This window comes from Balaenoptera acutorostrata, chromosome 1 (genome assembly GCF_949987535.1).
Source record: "Balaenoptera acutorostrata chromosome 1, mBalAcu1.1, whole genome shotgun sequence".
Taxonomy (NCBI): domain Eukaryota; kingdom Metazoa; phylum Chordata; class Mammalia; order Artiodactyla; family Balaenopteridae; genus Balaenoptera; species Balaenoptera acutorostrata.
The window spans coordinates 23,176,291-23,192,602 of NC_080064.1; the positions used below are offsets into that span (position 1 = coordinate 23,176,291).

Here is a 16,312-nt window from a genome sequence, read left to right on the forward strand (position 1 = left end):
AGATGCTCACAAAATGTTTACTGAATAAACTGAGTTAATTAGCATCCTGACAATGATAAAAGCCTCATCCCCATCCTCTCTGACTGGCACCTGGTTTAAAAGAATCACCTTTCCTCCGGGGAGAAATCCCTGCTCTGGCTATCACCCCCCCACACACGTGCAATTACGTACACACCTGGCACGTGTCCTTTATTCTCTCCAATCTCACCAAGCTTCTAGGTCCACCCCGTCTCTCCAGCCCTGCAGCACTACTTGCTCAGGCCCTCGTCGTCTGAAGCGTGGACTGCTCAGCCACCTCCTCACTGGCTTCCTGCCTCCACCCTCTGCCCTTCCAGAGCATTCTCTGCACTGCACAAATCTGATCAAATCATTCCTCGTGTTCACTCTTCATCAGGCCCCCAGTGACAGTGGATGCGAGCCCTCCACGACCGGGCCCCAGCCGACCCCTCCAGCCTCATCTCACTTCTCCCTATCCACCCATGACCCAGCCATACTGAGCTACCTGCAGTGCCGATGGTGCCGTGCCTTCTCCCGTCGCCACACCTTTGCCCATGCCGCATTCCCTGCCTGGGAAGCCCTTCCTCCCCTGGCTGTACTTCTACTGTCTTCCAGACCCAGTTCAAGCATCACTTCTCTGAGAAGCCTTTCCTAATGCTTCCCAAGATAGGGAACTCTTGCCTTTGTGTTCATCCTGTGATTACACCACTCATTACACTGCACTGTATTAAGTGCTCTTTTCCCACTCCCAGCCAAGAGCACTTTGAGGGCAGAGACTGTGCCTGACCCACGTTGTGTGCCCTTCACTCTGTACGGGGGCTGGCCCGAAGCACCAGTCAGTATCCAGTGAATCCTTACAGATCTCAATTTGCTCACCTGGCTATGCTCTTTCACTGCCAGGGGACTTTCAGAGAGGGTGGGGCCATTCTTGGCACTTCCCTGATCTCAGAGAAGGAAAGAACTTCTAGTAGACTCCTGGTACTGTTTTCTCTTGCTTGGTACATTTTTCTTTCTAGAACTGCTCCTTCCTAACCTCTGGGGCTGTCGACCACAAGGCCTCACTCTCTATACCACAGAGGTTGGCAAGAGACTCAACCAGGGCAATTGGAGTGGCCTAAGCCCACCCACTAGTGATAGGTTCATGGATGGGCAAGGATCCAGACAGGGCTGGTCAGAGCCCTTCTGGGGGATGGATATGGTTGTATTGGACACATTCTGGAGGACATGCTTCTTCGTTTGCTCTCAGGATGATGTAAACCTCAGGCTGCTGGTGGCCATCTATGAAAGGTATATATCAGAGTGGGTCTGCATCTTACCTCCACCACTTATTGGCTGGGTGACCTTGGGCAAATTGCTTAATCTTTTACATTTACTGTAGTCTCATCTGCATAATGGGAATGATAACAGTATCTACCTCATGTTGTGGGAATGACTGAGTAAATATAGGTAAAGTGCTTACAACAGTGCCTGGTACAAAGGGAGTGGTCAATATTTGTTGCTATTCCTATATCACTGTGTGGGGAGATCCCATTGGAGAGCTAATGAGAATAAGAGAAAGAGCTCTCATAGCATTGGTGTTTCTGGATCCAGCTGTGCCTGAAGCCTTCCATCTCTTGCACTTCCCAGTTCCACAAACCAATTAACTTCTTTTCTGGTAAAACAAGTTTGAGTTGACTCTCTGCAAGTTATAACCCAAAGGGTCCTCCCATTGGAGTGTAGCGGGAAAAACGGAGGAGACAAGAGTCCAAGGGGCTCTCCTTTTAGTTAGCTGTTTGCATTTGGACAAGGGCTTCTTCTTAGGTTTCAGTTCCTCGTATGTCCAATGGGATGGATGTCAGCCCTGCTTCCCTCTTGTGGCTCCTGTCAGGATCCATTTGTATAATGTTTGTGCCTCAAAAACGACCAAGTACTAAAACACAAATCTCACCAAAGACTCTTTACCACATGTCACAGAAAACCCTAACTCTCAGCATGGCTTTCGCAGGGCCTTCCCCAGGCGGCCCCACCTGCTCGGTAACCGCCCCTTCACGTTTGCAGTCCTCCCCCACATGCTCATCCTCTGCCGTGGCCACACTGGGTTCTCCTCCATTTCCCCAAACTCACCTTTGTGTCTCTGCTCATTTTGTTTCCTCTCAATGCCACAATTTGGGGCGCATCTCCACCTACCAAAATTCATCCATCAAAGGTCCCTTCCAATGAAGCCTCCTCCATGAAGCCCTGATCTTTCCTTAAGACTGTGTCTATCTCACACAGAGTCGCCAGAAGTGCCCTCTGCTTCCCGTGAACTTGCAGCACTCCCTTTAAGGAGGTTGTTGGTTTGGAGATTTCTTCAATTAGATTTTAACCTCCTGGAGGGAAGGGGCTGTCTTATTTGATTCCCCATTGCACCCTACATTCCCTAGGGATGTAGGGATTCGGAGACTCATAGCTCCGATCAACATGCGCCCACAGTGATGAGAGCAGGTGTATCACCTCCTGAGCAAAAGAAACAGAACTGCTGCTCTCCTGGTCCAGCTTCCATCCCCACTGGAGGTGGGTATATGGACTTAATAATAAACCCTGCGCTGCTTACTTACAGAGACAATAAACGTGGACCACACGGGTGAAATAGGATCTGAAACAACGAAAAGCTGCAGACACCTGGAGAAACTCACCCAAACCAGCATTCGCTGGAATCACCCAGTCTCCTGGCTTCACCCTGGTCACACTGCTGCCCACTGCTACGACCTGTCCAACACCTTCATTCCCTCCAACAGCAGGCAGCTTGGGAAGGAGGCCATAATTGCCTAAGGGAGAAGAGCACAAAGCATCATCCAATGAAGCTTGGGCAGTGAAAGAGCATGGACTTTGGAGTCAGACAGACCTCAGCCTGTTCTGGCCTCTGCCTCTGACCAGCTGTGTAACTAACCAACCTCTCTGAGCCCGAGCTTCTTCATCTGTAAAGGGGGATAATACACCTCAGATTCATGGTTATTATGAAGATTAGATAAGATAATGTAGGAAATGAGCCCAGCATATCGCACACTTCACAAGGGTTGGTTTGCTCCCCGCTGCAATCTTCCTAACTCAAAAAGCCTCACATTCCAGGGAGGGGAGGCCAGAGAGGGCTCACACAGTCTGTAGACGGCTCATCTGGAGAAGAGCTGCTGCTAATCACAGGAATTTCACACCCACACCTGGGGAGGCATGAAAACGAGGTGGCGGCTAAGCAAAAAAGCCAATTAACATAAGCCACAGAAACCAAGGTTACCTTGGATCATATTAATGTCAGATGGATTGACAGGGGCCGCCAGCATCTTCACATGGACGTCTGATCTGCCCACAGCAGCCAGCTCCAGGTTCTTCAGTCTAAGCACAAAGCCAGAGAGAGATGTTCATGTCAGCCAGGCTAGCCAGGGAGTCTTTTGCTCAAATCATCTCCCCAAAGTAGGTCAGGCAGCAACATTTTCGAGCTGCCACTGTGTGCCCAGGAATTAGGGTTGTTAAGAAAGAGAGAGGAGCTATAAGGAATTAGTACAGGACACAGGGTAATGCTCATTAACTGCAAGTGGAAAGTCCCTAGTGACCTTTCCACTCCACCACCCACTCTAGGGCAGAAAATAGCTAGAACTCCTGCGGGCATGGGTTACTAGTGGTTAGAGATGCTAAGAATCACCTGGTATACTAATATTATGGATTCTCAGGCCCCAGGGCTGACCTACTGAATCAGAATCTCCAGATCAGGGGCACCCCAAGTGGTGAGGGAAATAGAGATGGCCCATGGAGTTGGAAAAGAACTCCCTGGGTGACTGTGGTTCACCCCCTGGAAGGATGTCCCTTCCGGATGAGGATCTGGTCTGTCAGAAAGGATGCTGGGTGGAGAGCTGCGGGCCTCAGGTGTGAAACTCCATCACAGGATGGCTGCGTCACCGCAGGCAGGTTTCTTCCCTGCTCTAGGCCTGCATTTCTCCATTTGTAAAATGGGGGTGATGCCACCATCACCCCCACTTGCACTTGATCACTTCCAAGAGCTCTTCCCATTTCAAGCCTGCGTGGTAACTCCCTTTGCTCACGGTGCGTGCGCTGTAGACATCAGGGGACTAACGTCTTTATCCACTGGAATGTTGGTTAATGGGTAAAACCTGCCCAGTGGCAATGCCCATGTGCCACTTTTTTTTTTTTTTTTAAATAAAAGGAGACCTTCCAACCAGAAAGGACTGATCAGTGTATTAGACCAATGGATCCTCATGACTTTTAATTATCAGAGATTCCTTTTCTGTCTCTCTCCACACCTCTAAGACTTCATGTTTGCAGTGCTTTTCTCTGCCCAAATGTACTTGCTAATAATTCTGCTTATTTTTACTTACCAAAGGCACATATAAAAGCCAACCAGAGGTTCTTAGCATTAGGCAACAGTGTCACTGCACTAAGCTGATGTAATTCCACCCACTTCCTGCTGAAATCTGATCTTTTAATTATACCTGAGGCTCCACTTGGGGTAAAAGTGTGATTTCTAAGAAATGGCTTGTACTAGTAGTAATAATTGTGGCAGGCATCTGTGAGGTGTTTATTATACACCAGGTCCTGTGCTAAGGGCTTTAAACACATAATCTAAGATGTAACACCCCTGTGATGAAAGTATGAATATTCCCATTCTATCAAGCAGGAAATGAAGGCTCTTGGAGATGATGAAACTTACGCAGAGTAAGAGAATTGGTCAGGGCGGGGCTTATCCACTTTCAGAGTTGGCTCTCTTACTTACCTTGCTCTAAACCAGTACCTGAAATTAGCATGGGAATCCCTCTGACTGCCTACGAGGACCCCTGGGGACCCAACCTGGGAATCCCTGTACTGGATTATGACCAAAGTAAGGGAGGCCATGCTTTACCATGATTGAGAAACAGCGGCAAAAAATCAAAGTAAAAACACTCTCTACAGAAAATGGTTAACTAGGAAGGAGTTGATGACCAGGGCAGAGAGAATACAGAAAGGGCTTTTTTTCCCCTTTTAGGTTAAGTATTAAGGAATGCATGTATTTATACATAGCTGGAGGAGGGAGAGTCCTCGTAATAACTACTGTTTGAGTAAGTACCAGTCAGGCATGCAGCTGAGTGCTTTCCGTGTGAGCTTTCATATTATTCTGATTTTACAGCCGAGGAACAAAGGCGCAATAAATAACTTGTTTCAGGCCACCAGAAGTCGTAAGTGGCTGATACGGTTTGAACCTGGCAGTCTGACGCCAGAGAAGCCGGCTGGTGAAGGGCTGACCCCACACCACGCAGAGGGCTGCAAGAGAAAGCCTGGAGTAGTGGGCAGCCTTGACCCTTGCTGGGCCTGCCTGGGGAGCCGGGGGGCGGGGGGGGGCTCCACAGACTCCCCACCAGGATAAGCAGGGAGGCGTCAGCCCAGACGGCACTGTTTCTCTGCGAACACATATGTAAGTCTGCACTCCAGAGAAAAATCCTGCCCAGAGCAAATGGATTGTGGACGAGCTGCCCCTTTATATTATCTGTACCGATTCTCTCTCGCAGCTTGACAGATAATCAGAGTTCTTCTGTAAGCTGACAGAGTCCACATGCTCAAGCTACTTAGACATTTTTTCCTGCACACTTTCTACACGCTCTTCCCTCAGCCCAGAATTCCTTTTCCACAGCTTCTCTGCAAAGTGAGAAATTGAACTCACCCTTTAGGACCTGGCTGAAATTTTACTTCCCCTAAAGCATCTTTTGACCCTCTTCTTGGCCCTGAAAAAAATCACTTGCTCCACCCTCAGTGCTCCCATTACAGAGATGGGGTGACTATGCCATTTAAGACCATCTAGTTGATGAAGTCTTTTCATACATTTTCTTCAACTGATCACAAAGCATAAGTTCACATGCCTTTTCCAACTCCTGGGGCCGGATGTCCTCCAGAGTTCAGGCCCGTGTGTTATCTGCACCTCTCCCTGGGGGATGGGCAGCACTCCCATCAGACACATTCTTCCTGAAGCAAAAAGTAGGAATATTCACACTAAGTGGGTTGAACAGTGACCATATAAAAACTTCACTCCAGATTAGGTTTTGCCTCCAAATGAGTTATGAAAAACCAAAACTGCTAGTTTTCAGAGCTTTCTGGATTTTGGAGTGCAGATATGAATTCGAATTTGAATCCAGGTCTTTCAGACTCAGTTCAGGGTACTTTTTACTTATCACTGAGTTTTTGGTTTTTTTTTAAAGTTAAAGAGAGAATCTTTTTTTTTTTTTAAAGTTTAATTTTTATTTATTTATTTATTTATGGCTGTGTTGGGTCTTCGTTTCTGTGTGAGGGCTTTCTCTAGTTGTGGCAAGTGGGGTCCACTCTTCATCGCGATGCACGGGCCTCTCATTATCGCGGCCTCTCTTGTTGCGGAGCACAGGCTCCAGACGCGCAGGCTCAGTAATTGTGGCTCACGGGCCTAGTTGCTCTGCGGCACGTGGGATCTTCCCAGGCCAGGGCTCGAACCCGTGTCCCCTGCACTGGCAGGCAGACTCTCACCCACTGCGCCACCAGGGAAGCCCTATCACTGAGTTTTAAAGTCAGAATGTGTGTTGTCTCCCTACTAGGCTGTAAGCTCACGGAGGGCAGAGAACTTTTAGTCTTAACTCAGTGTTCAGCACAGCATCTGGGACCACAACAGTGCTGGAGAACGCTTCTTAAAGAAATTATCCCATTTTCCTCTTTAGTGAGAAAATGTGGTGCAAAAGCGACAGTCAGGGAGTCAGGGGAGGGGCTCACACGCCAGGGACTTAGCTACTGAGGCTGGTACTTGCTCTCCCTGGTCCTGGGCTGTTTAGGAAAATGCCTCTGAACGATGGGTGCAAACAAAAACGGAGATTATCCTTAAGGGAGTTCAATCTAAGCAAAAACCCATGCCTCTTTTCCTCACAGGAGAGTGCAGATCAAATTTGCAGTACGTTTGTAATTCTTAAAAATCTAGATGACCGTGGTCAGGATAAGAATACAGGTAGATCTCAGTTCATAGATGAAGAGTAGAGCATGGATTTGGAGTGAAACAGGCAGTCCTGGGTGTGAATCCTACCTCGGTCATTGACCAGCTAGCTGAACCTCACAGTACTCATCTGTGGAATGGGAGAACGCTAGAAGTCAGCTCATGGATTAGGTGAGTTAATGGACATAAAGCACTTGCTAGAGTACCTGATACACAGTAGACGCTGAAGAAATGGCAGCTGTTGTCAGAGGTGGGAATATCCAAGGAAACCTTTGAAACAGCTGGCTATACCTCTGAAAAAAATCAATGAATCACTCAAAGGAAGATGGCAACTTTTTGGAAAATTCAAGTAAATTTAACGAAACAAATATTTATCAATAGTCCTACTAAGTGCCAGGGACTGTGCCAAGGGCTTTAAAGATGAAAAAAATAGTCTCTCCTGCCCAGGAGATTGATGGCGTGGGGACTCACATGTGGAAACACTGGGAGGGCGCTTGTAGTGCTAAAGCCGACTGAGTGTGTGACCAGCCGGAGGGAGAGCAAAGGGTTACCAAAGGGACTTCGGAAGGCGTGATATCTTAGCTGGAGCTTGAAGGATGAACAGGAGTTTATGGGGTGGACTGAGAGAAAGGAAGGATTTCCTGCCAGAAGGAATGGTAAAGAATCTGACCTGATGGTAGGCCAGGCACAGGTGCAGTCTAGATTGGAGTTGTGGGAATGGAGAGAAGGATCTGATAACCTGGAATCTCTTAAATAAAAAGTGGCATTGATATCACTTGGTGACTGACTCCATGGGGGTGGCTGGGGAGCCTTTGATGGCTGGAGGGCCATCATCATGGCTGATAGCCCAAGTTGCAGGGTTGGACAACTGGATGTTGAGATAGGAGGAAGGAAGAGCGGCTTGGAGCGGGGAGGAAGGTGTTACATCTGAAGCCCGAAGTAGGTGGACTGCAGTACGGAATGGAGCAGAGGGTGCTCTGCGCTGGACACACAGAGCTGAGTCAGCTGCGCGTAGGTGGAGTCTAGGATAGTAGATAAACTTATTTTGGGTGATCTGGCTGTTAACTACCGTTAACAGCTTACCAAGCTCCAGACACTGTGCTTAGCGTTCATATACAAGACGCTGTTGAGTCCTCAAAATGTCTGGAGGGTGCTATCACCCCAATTTTCAGATGGGAACTGAAGCTCAGAGAAGTTATGTAACGTGCCCAAGGTTAAACTGTTAGTAAGTGGCAAGACTTGATCTTAAGCTTGACTCCAAAGCTCAGACTGTCGAACACTAAGCCGGCATCCCCTACACTGTGTGTGTGGAACCTCTGTCCTGGGAGATATTAATAGGTATTCCCTGGGGTCCAATACTTTTGGGAAACGCTGCCTACGAAACTCCCTTTATAAGATTCAAACTGCACATTAGAGTGATAAAGGCTCTGAGAAGTCCTCCAGTAAAGAAACCCACGTGGCTTCGTGTAATCCAGAGTTTCCAGAGTTAACTCAGCTGAGGACACTACCCTCACAGCACACCGAGTACCCCGAACAGCAGTTTGAAAAGTGCTGCACTGGGCTGCAACCTGCTCCCAGTTCTCTTCTTTGTCTTCTGGGAGCCTAGCTGCTCTGCACCAGTTGACATTCACAGAAGTGGGAGGGAAGGGGAGTGGGGCAGGAGACGGAAAGTTGAAGCTGCAGACAGAGGTGGGTGAGGGCGGGGACAGGCCTGACACAGGCTGCTTGCCCAGCGGGAGGTGTGTTGGTCCAGCTGCGTCTCACCAGGGAGACCAGCCCCAGCCTGCCCCACGGAATGCCATCAATACCAGACACTGCTGTTCCTGCAGACAGTTCTAACTGCGTCGTCAAGGATACCATTCTGCCGAGACAGGAAGGAAAACCGGGTCGAGTCTGAATTCCAGGAGTTGGACCTCGGGTGTAATGATAGCAATTTCTTCGTTTTTTTTTTTTTTGCTTTAAACTCACCAGAGGAACTGGTGGCTGTGTTATGGAGCGCAAAGGAGGCACCCAAACACAGCCTGGCTGGATCTCAAGTCACTTTCCCAAGACCGTTCAGTCCCCTCCCCTGTGAGCAGTGGCGCCACGCGACTCGGAGGGATGCCTCTGTCTTCATTCAGCAGATCCCACACTGGATAAGGTCACAACGGCTCCTTTGAGGCAAAGGCTGTACACCTGTGATGCCATATGAACGACAAGGGAGACAAAAGCAGGCAGAAGAAAGAGCCTTTTGAGAGGGGGGAAAAAGAGGCCAGTACTCTGGGGCCTGGCTCAGCTATACTGGCTGTGTAAGGCGGGCATCAGCCAGCTCTGCTAAGATATCTTTCCTGCCGTCCGCATTTAATTAGCAACCATTTGTACTTATCTTGCATCTTCCACTCAATCACTTCAAAGTGGTCACTTGTCATTTTGCGCAGGAAGAGTTGTCATGGGCCACAGAGACTTTCTCCTCTGCTCATTACAGAGAGCCAAGAATGTGCGTTCCAACACAGGGCACTGGGGGAAGGTAACTGATGTCTTACGTGGCTCTCCCAGGTCTGTCTGCAGTCCCCATGGTCACAAACAAGCCGCCTTCTGTGATTTAGTGAAGTGCTGGGCGTGCTAGGTACACTGTTCTAGCATTTGATTAATCATTAATAAGCAGGGCACAACTGGGCAACTGTGGAGGAATGAAGTTCTCCAGCTCGCCCCCCAGCAGGGGATGCTGGTGGCCACAGCTGGTGGGGTTCTCATGGAGTCCTGGGCTCTTTGCCTTTCCTGGGCAAAGCTCACGGGTTCTGTGTCTCTTCGTGGTGTGCGGACACTCCCGCTTGCCTCCCTGCGCCTCTTCCGGGTTCTCTGCCTCCAAGTCATCTTGCCTTCCCACCATTCAGGACTTTTTGTTCTGTAGCACAATCGCTTTGAATGCAAGGGAATCAGAGACAGACGGCAACTTCTGGAAGTTTCTACCCAGGGCTGGCAAAGAAACCCTCTCCCTACCCTCTCAATCTCCTACTTTCCTCAACTAAGATTACCAGAAAGGTTGCAAGCCTCATAATATTCTACACTCCTAACATCAGGAAACTTGCTTGAAGGGGGCTGCAGAGAGTGTTGCTGAGGCTGCTGAGGCCTAACTCTCCTTGCTGCCTCAGAGAGCAAGACTGGGCCACAGCAGGGGGCAGAGGCCCTGCCTGCAGCTGCTTTTCTCTTTGATGGGTAGGATGACGACCATGCAGCCCCTGCCTGGTGGGCCTCTGACTGTGTAACTGACCAATGGCAAAGGGGGCCCTTGGTGAAATCTTGTGCCCAGGACCCCTGATTTCAAGTCACATCGTTGCTCCCTGGAGCAAACACTGGTGAGCAGGCAGTCCAACGCCTGCTTCAGCTTCACAGACTTGTCAGAGCTAGACAATTGTTGGATCAGAGGACTCAAGCCTCAGAACCATTTCCACGGCTGCAGGATAATGTTGAGAAGGATGCTGAGGCCTCATCTTGTCTTGGCAGGAAAAAGTGTTGTTTGGGGAGAATGAGGCAGAGAGGTGTGTAGGTTTTGAGGTACACAGAAAAGGGAGCTGTGAAGATTTGTCACCGGCACAGAAGACAAGGCAGGGGGATGGCATGCATTCCCATGTTTACCGCCGCTGACCTTGGTCAACCCCTTTCTTTTATCAAAAAATAAATGAAAAGAATGGAATAGCACAGGAAACTATATTCAGTATCCTGTAATAAACTATAATGAAAAAGAATATGAAAAAGAATATGTATATATAACTGAATCACTTTGCTGTACACCAGAAACTAACACAACATTGTAAATCAACTATACTTCAATAAAAAACACCCCCCCAAAAACAAAACAAACAACAACAACAAAAAAAACTGAAAAGAATGGAGACTGGAGTGATGTCCTCATTCTAACAATGAGTGGCGTGGGTGGGACTAGAAGCCAGGCCGGTGCTCTTGCAGGTGGTCCCCAATGACACCCCTTGAGCCACACATTAGCCTCATGTCATCTTTGCTTTTCCTTCTCTAAAATGAAGACCCTTCCCACGCCATCCAGGGTGGGAAAGACCTGGAATCACGCCAGCGTGCTTGCAGGAGCTGCTGGGAGAGGGCTGGATGGTAAGAACTTCCTCCCAGACACCGCATGTTGGGAAACCCCCGTCTACGGTGCAATCCCTCAGAGGTGTGCCGCCAAGTTTCACCCTCAGAGGCAAGAATGAGGAAAAGAGGGTAGAAGGGCTGGGCCCCAAACCCGGCCACGTCATGTGAAGTCCAGAGGGAAGGTAATGTAACGGTGTCACAGGATGTGAAATCCAGCTTGAGTCTGAATCCTGTGACCTCAGGCTCGTCCCTTCTGAGCCTGTTTCCGCAGATTCCTCCCTCAAAGATCACATATGAGGGTGCCCAACAAATATTCCTTGGTCAGACACACCACATTTTCTCTTCCCTCTGGGCTTCTGCCCATGCAGGTTCTTCTACTTTCCCTCCTTGTATATGGCTCACCTGATCTTCTGGGGGACTCAACTTAGACCTCATGTCTTCAGAGAAAGCATTCTGACCACCCCGAGGGGGTAGGGTCGGGTGCTCGTCTTCTGGGTGTCCACAGACTCTAAACATAGATATCATAGCACTTACCTCCTGGACCATCTCCTGGACTACAGTGTGAGCTCCTTGAGGGCAAAGGCCACAGATTATCAATCTCTGCACCTTCAGTACCTAGCGCTTAGTAGGCCCTCGAAGAATAAATGCTAGCTCACATGGTAGGTGCACAATGAGTTCTGTCCTCTCCTCTTTCATTCATGACCACAGAGAATACCTCCAGGAGACAAACAAGCAAACAAATCCCAGTTCTTAGGGTGCCAAACCAGAATGCTAAATTTTTTTTCCAAAGTACTGTAATTCTGGTTTAAAAACCAAGTCACTTGCACACAGTTTTGGTTTTAAACACTGGCATCAACTGTAAAAAGAAGAAATCCCCTGAGAGTAAACAGTGCCCTACAGTGAGAACTCACCACCTATACAGCCTGGGTCCCCACCACCTGCTCCCCCAAATTCCATCTGGTTAAGACAGAATGGGTATTGGGCCAAAGGTTTCACAGCTTCATTTCATTCTGTGCTAGCAGCAGGCAGGTGAGAAAGACATGATGACTAGGATGCTGTTTTATGAAAGTGTCAGGATCCTGAAAAGGGGACAAGACAGAGGACAGCATTCCTACCATCTTCCCTGGGGGTGGGGAGGGGGCTGTGCTTCCTATGAAGAGCAGAGACTTGGGGTCACCTGAATGACCTAGAATTCCACCTTCTCTTCTGACCTACCTTCTTCCCAGTTTTATACTCCATCTCATGCTCAAAAAACATTTGAGATGATTGTCATTGTTTCTTCAGGCCTATGTCTATATCATGGACCTTTAGTAAAGAAGGGACACCCTAGTTGTATGATCTTGGGCGAGTGACTTTCAAGTGTCTTGAGCCTCAGCTCTCTTATCTGTAAAATGGTGATAGCAATGAGCAAACTGGGTTACTGTGATTTTTATTTATTTTTTTAATTTAATTTTTAAAAATAAATTTATTTATTCTATTTATTTTTGGCTGTGTTGGGTCTTCGTTGCTGCACGCAGGCTTTCTCTACTTGCAGTGAGCGGGGGCTACTCTTCGTTGTGGTGCGTGGGCTTCTCTTGTTGCGGAGCACAGGCTCTAGGTGCACGGGCTTCAGTAGTTGTGGCTCACGGGCTCAGTAGTTGTGGTGCACGGGCTTAGTTGCTCTGTGGCATGTGCGATCTTCCCAGATCAGGGCTTGAACCCATGTCCTCTGCATTGGCAGGCGGATCCTTAACCACTGCGCCACCAGGGAAGCCCCTACTGTGATTTTTAAAATCCGTAATATACGTGGAGAACTTAGCCCAATGCCTGCTGCATGGTAGGTACACAATAAATGAGAGCTGTTTTTACCACAAGATCCAGAGAACAGCAAGTTCTAAAATGGGACTTCCAGGAACAAAAGGAAAGAGGACATTGGAGTTTCTGGGAATTATGTGATAGAGAATCCAGAACTCTGCATGAGGGATGATGGTCATGGGGACCTCTGATATTTCTGGAATGTTTGTAATTCTCCCATCTTTGTAATTTTCTCCTGCAGTCTTGCTTCATTTAGGTCAGCAGTTCAATTCTTTACATGAAAAAGGCCCAAGTGCTTATTTAGGGGATTCAGTTTGGGCATAAAAGAAAGAAGCTCTAAGAGACCAAAGGAAAAGGCCTTAGTAGAGAACAGCTGGAATGTTTGGGGCCAAGAGGAATGAAGAGAGGGACATTCAGAATGTTGACACAAGAACAGGAGGCCCCTGGAGGCCTCATTCTGAGCTCTGCAACCTCTCAGATCTGAGCAGACTCTTCCTCCTTCCCTCCCTGCTGTTCCCAGAGCTCCGCCCACAGTGCAAGTATCGCAAACCACAGCAGGTCGGGGAATACTCTGCTCGGACTCTGCTCAGACACCACGACCCCACCTGGTGTAACCTGACACATCCAGTCACCAGGATGTTTAAAGGACACCTGATTCTTTCTGTGACAGCGTGGTTACCCTAAACCACCTAAGACATGACTACAAAGAAGAGAATCCCAGCCTCTGGCCTCAGTCCATACACGAACAAGTCAGGTCACCTGAATCTGGGTCAGGAGGGAAAGCTGCCCTTCAGGGGCAGAGAGAATTACTGCGTGCCTGACAATCCGTATCCACAGGGCAATGGTTTTCAACCCTGGCCTAGGCATCAGTCACTTGGAGAGCTTTAAAAACTCAGATGTTTAGGGCTGTTCTAGACCCACTAAGTACCTAGGGAGTGGCACCTGGGAATACATAGTTTCCATAAGTGCCACAGGTGACTGAGATGTGAGGCCAAGCTTGAATACAATGCTTCGTGGAAGTATCATGTCTTGAACTTCCTGGAAATTATCAGGGTTCCACACAAGGAGACAAGTTGTCTTTTTTTCCTAAGTGGCATCTGCAACTAGACTGGTCTGTTCTAGCTTCCCTGACTCTCCAAGGGGAGGGAATCAATCAGGAGACAGCTGCACTCAGCTGCCTAACCTTCCCATGCCTTTTCTCAGGGTCCCTGCACATTGGAGACGCCTTCCTCATCACCACAGATCTCAATAAAAGGTGCACTTATTACAGAAATTAGATTCAGATTCAACTAACGTTTTTGCAGCTCCTATGTTGTGGCAGGTCCTGCACCAGACGCATAAATTACAAGCCTGTGAGAGAGGCACTACATTGTTCCTGTTTGGGGTGCACTCCTGGAAAAAGAGTGTTCATCAGAGCTTTACCAACTCATTACAGCAATCCTCAGGGAGATGTCTTCCCAACATGGTGATTTATTACCTATGATCAACATACAAATTGGGGTTTATTGACTGACGTGTCTTCTCAACATTCTTTTCAATTGCTCTAATGGTGGATGTGGCTAGGCTGAGTGCATGACCATGAAATTATCTGAGGCTTAACCCCTTCGGCTGTCAAAACATCTTGCTTGTATTTTTTTTTTTTTAAGTAAAAATATGGAATACTTCACAAATTTGCACATCATCCTTGCACAGGGACCATGCTAATCTCTGTATTGTTCCAATTTTAGTATATGTGCTGCTGAAGCCAGCACTCTAGCCTGTATTTTTTTTTTAAAATAAATTTATTTATTTATTTATTTTTGGTTGTGTTGGGTCTTCTTTGCTGTGTGCGGGCTCCTCATTGTGATGGCTTCTCTTGTTGCAGAGCACGGGCTTCAGTAGTTGTGGCACGTGGGCTCAGTAGTTGTGGTGCACGGGCTCTAGAGCGCAGGCTCAGTAGTTGTGGCGCACGGGCTAAGTTGCTCCACAGCATGTGGGATCTTCCCGGACCAGGGCTCAAACCCGTGTCCCCTGCATTGGCAGGCGGATTCTTAACCACTGCGCCACCAGGGAAGCCCTCTAGCCTGTATTTTAATCATGAAAATAATTCCTTGTCGGCCTGACCTTTGGAAAACAATCAAACCATTTACTGGGAATCAAAGAACTGGAAATAAGGGATTGCAAGAGAGTATGTAGGTGCTTTTTGGTGAAGAGCATTCCTTTTATTGCAGCTGATTAGCACTATGAGCTATGACTACATTGTCTCCATTTTTAAATGTGATGAAACCGAGGCTTAGAGAATCTCAGTAACTTGCCAAACTCACACAGCTAGGACAGGGAGACAAGGATTTGACCCCAGGTCTTCTGATTCCAGACCCATGCTTTTGCCTTAGCGCCACTTAGTGACCCTACTAGCTTTTGAATGACTATAATCACTTATGTGCAGATTTATAATCGTTGAAAATTCACATACTGTTTTTATGAGCCACATGTGAAAATCATGGGTTAAGATCCAACAGAATTTTAAGACATAATCATAAAAGTAACAAGGGCCGAGTGACTTGTCCAAGATCAAACAGCTACTAAGAGGCTGAGCCTGTATTTGACCTTAGGTCTGTATGGCTCCAAAACAGGATCTCTTTTTAACTAAAGGCACATACACAGCGCAGTGGAGAGGAAATCACACGGGACAGGACTCAGGAGCCACGGATCCCTGTCTCTGTTCCAATCTTCATTAGCTATATCACTTTGGACAAGTCCCCTGCCTTCTGTAAAATGGAAACAACGATCTCTGACCTACTTTCTGAGATGTGAAGATCCAAATGGACGAAAATGTATTCTGAAAATTCCTTCCATAATATAATAGAGCGTAGGAACTCACGTAGGCGAGTCAGACAGACCTGGGTTCAAAGATTCTGACTCTGCCACTTACCGGCTTGTGTGACCTTGGACAAGTGATTTTACTTCCCATGTTTCCATTTTCTCATCTGCAAAACGGGGCTAAATCAAGTACCTCCTCCAAAAGGTTGTTGTGACGATTAAATGAGAGCATCCATTTACACAGGGATTGCCCGACACACAGTACAAGATCAATGAACGTCAGCCATTACTACAATTATAACTGTGCCTCTCGGGTTTTCAACTTCCAAGCACCGACTTTCTGAGCTACCACACACGCCCTGGCTACAGTTTCGGTCCTATTATTCGCTGCCTTCCTCCTCGGGACTTGTCCCTCCCTTTCCAGTCCCCATTTTCCACAGCCCATCTTAAAACCCTCCAGGAACCCGAGCTCCCTTGCCCCATTTCGGCGCGGTGTCTTACTCGACGACCTTGGCTGGGTCCCCGTGGTGCTCATAGACCAGCGCCCGGACCCGGGAGCGCTCGGCAGATGCGGAGAAGGCGGCGGCAGCAGGCCGGCGGCGGCGGGACGCGGGGAACAGCCGCCGCCGTAGCTGAGCCGGGGTTCGCGCCCCGAGCGCCCCGCAGACCCACATGCTCCCTCCGGTTAACTCA

At 48.3% G+C, this 16,312-nt stretch overlaps 1 protein-coding gene and 1 non-coding gene across 4 annotated transcripts in view; both read right to left on the minus strand.

Annotated features, from left to right (window-relative positions):
- Positions 1-16,312, minus strand: part of MECR (mitochondrial trans-2-enoyl-CoA reductase) — a 31,736-nt gene extending 15,424 nt beyond the window's left edge. The window contains exons 1-6 of one of the 3 annotated variants that reach the window (XM_057535804.1): positions 16,121-16,246; positions 8,912-9,118; positions 7,150-7,236; positions 5,856-5,958; positions 3,248-3,345; positions 2,652-2,783 (exon numbers count right to left, since the gene is read on the minus strand). In XM_057535804.1, the coding sequence (XP_057391787.1) occupies positions 2,652-2,783; positions 3,248-3,345; positions 5,856-5,953 (328 nt within the window). In that variant the 5' untranslated portion in view covers positions 5,954-5,958; positions 7,150-7,236; positions 8,912-9,118; positions 16,121-16,246. Of the gene's footprint in view, positions 1-2,651; positions 2,784-3,247; positions 3,346-5,855; positions 5,959-7,149; positions 7,237-8,911; positions 9,119-16,120 lie in introns of all 3 variants that reach the window. The other 2 variants (XM_007170556.2, XM_007170555.3) reach the window with 2 other exon arrangements.
- LOC114236334 (U6 spliceosomal RNA) lies at positions 14,468-14,571 on the minus strand. The gene has a single exon (XR_003622309.1). It is a non-coding gene; the product is annotated as a U6 spliceosomal RNA (small nuclear RNA).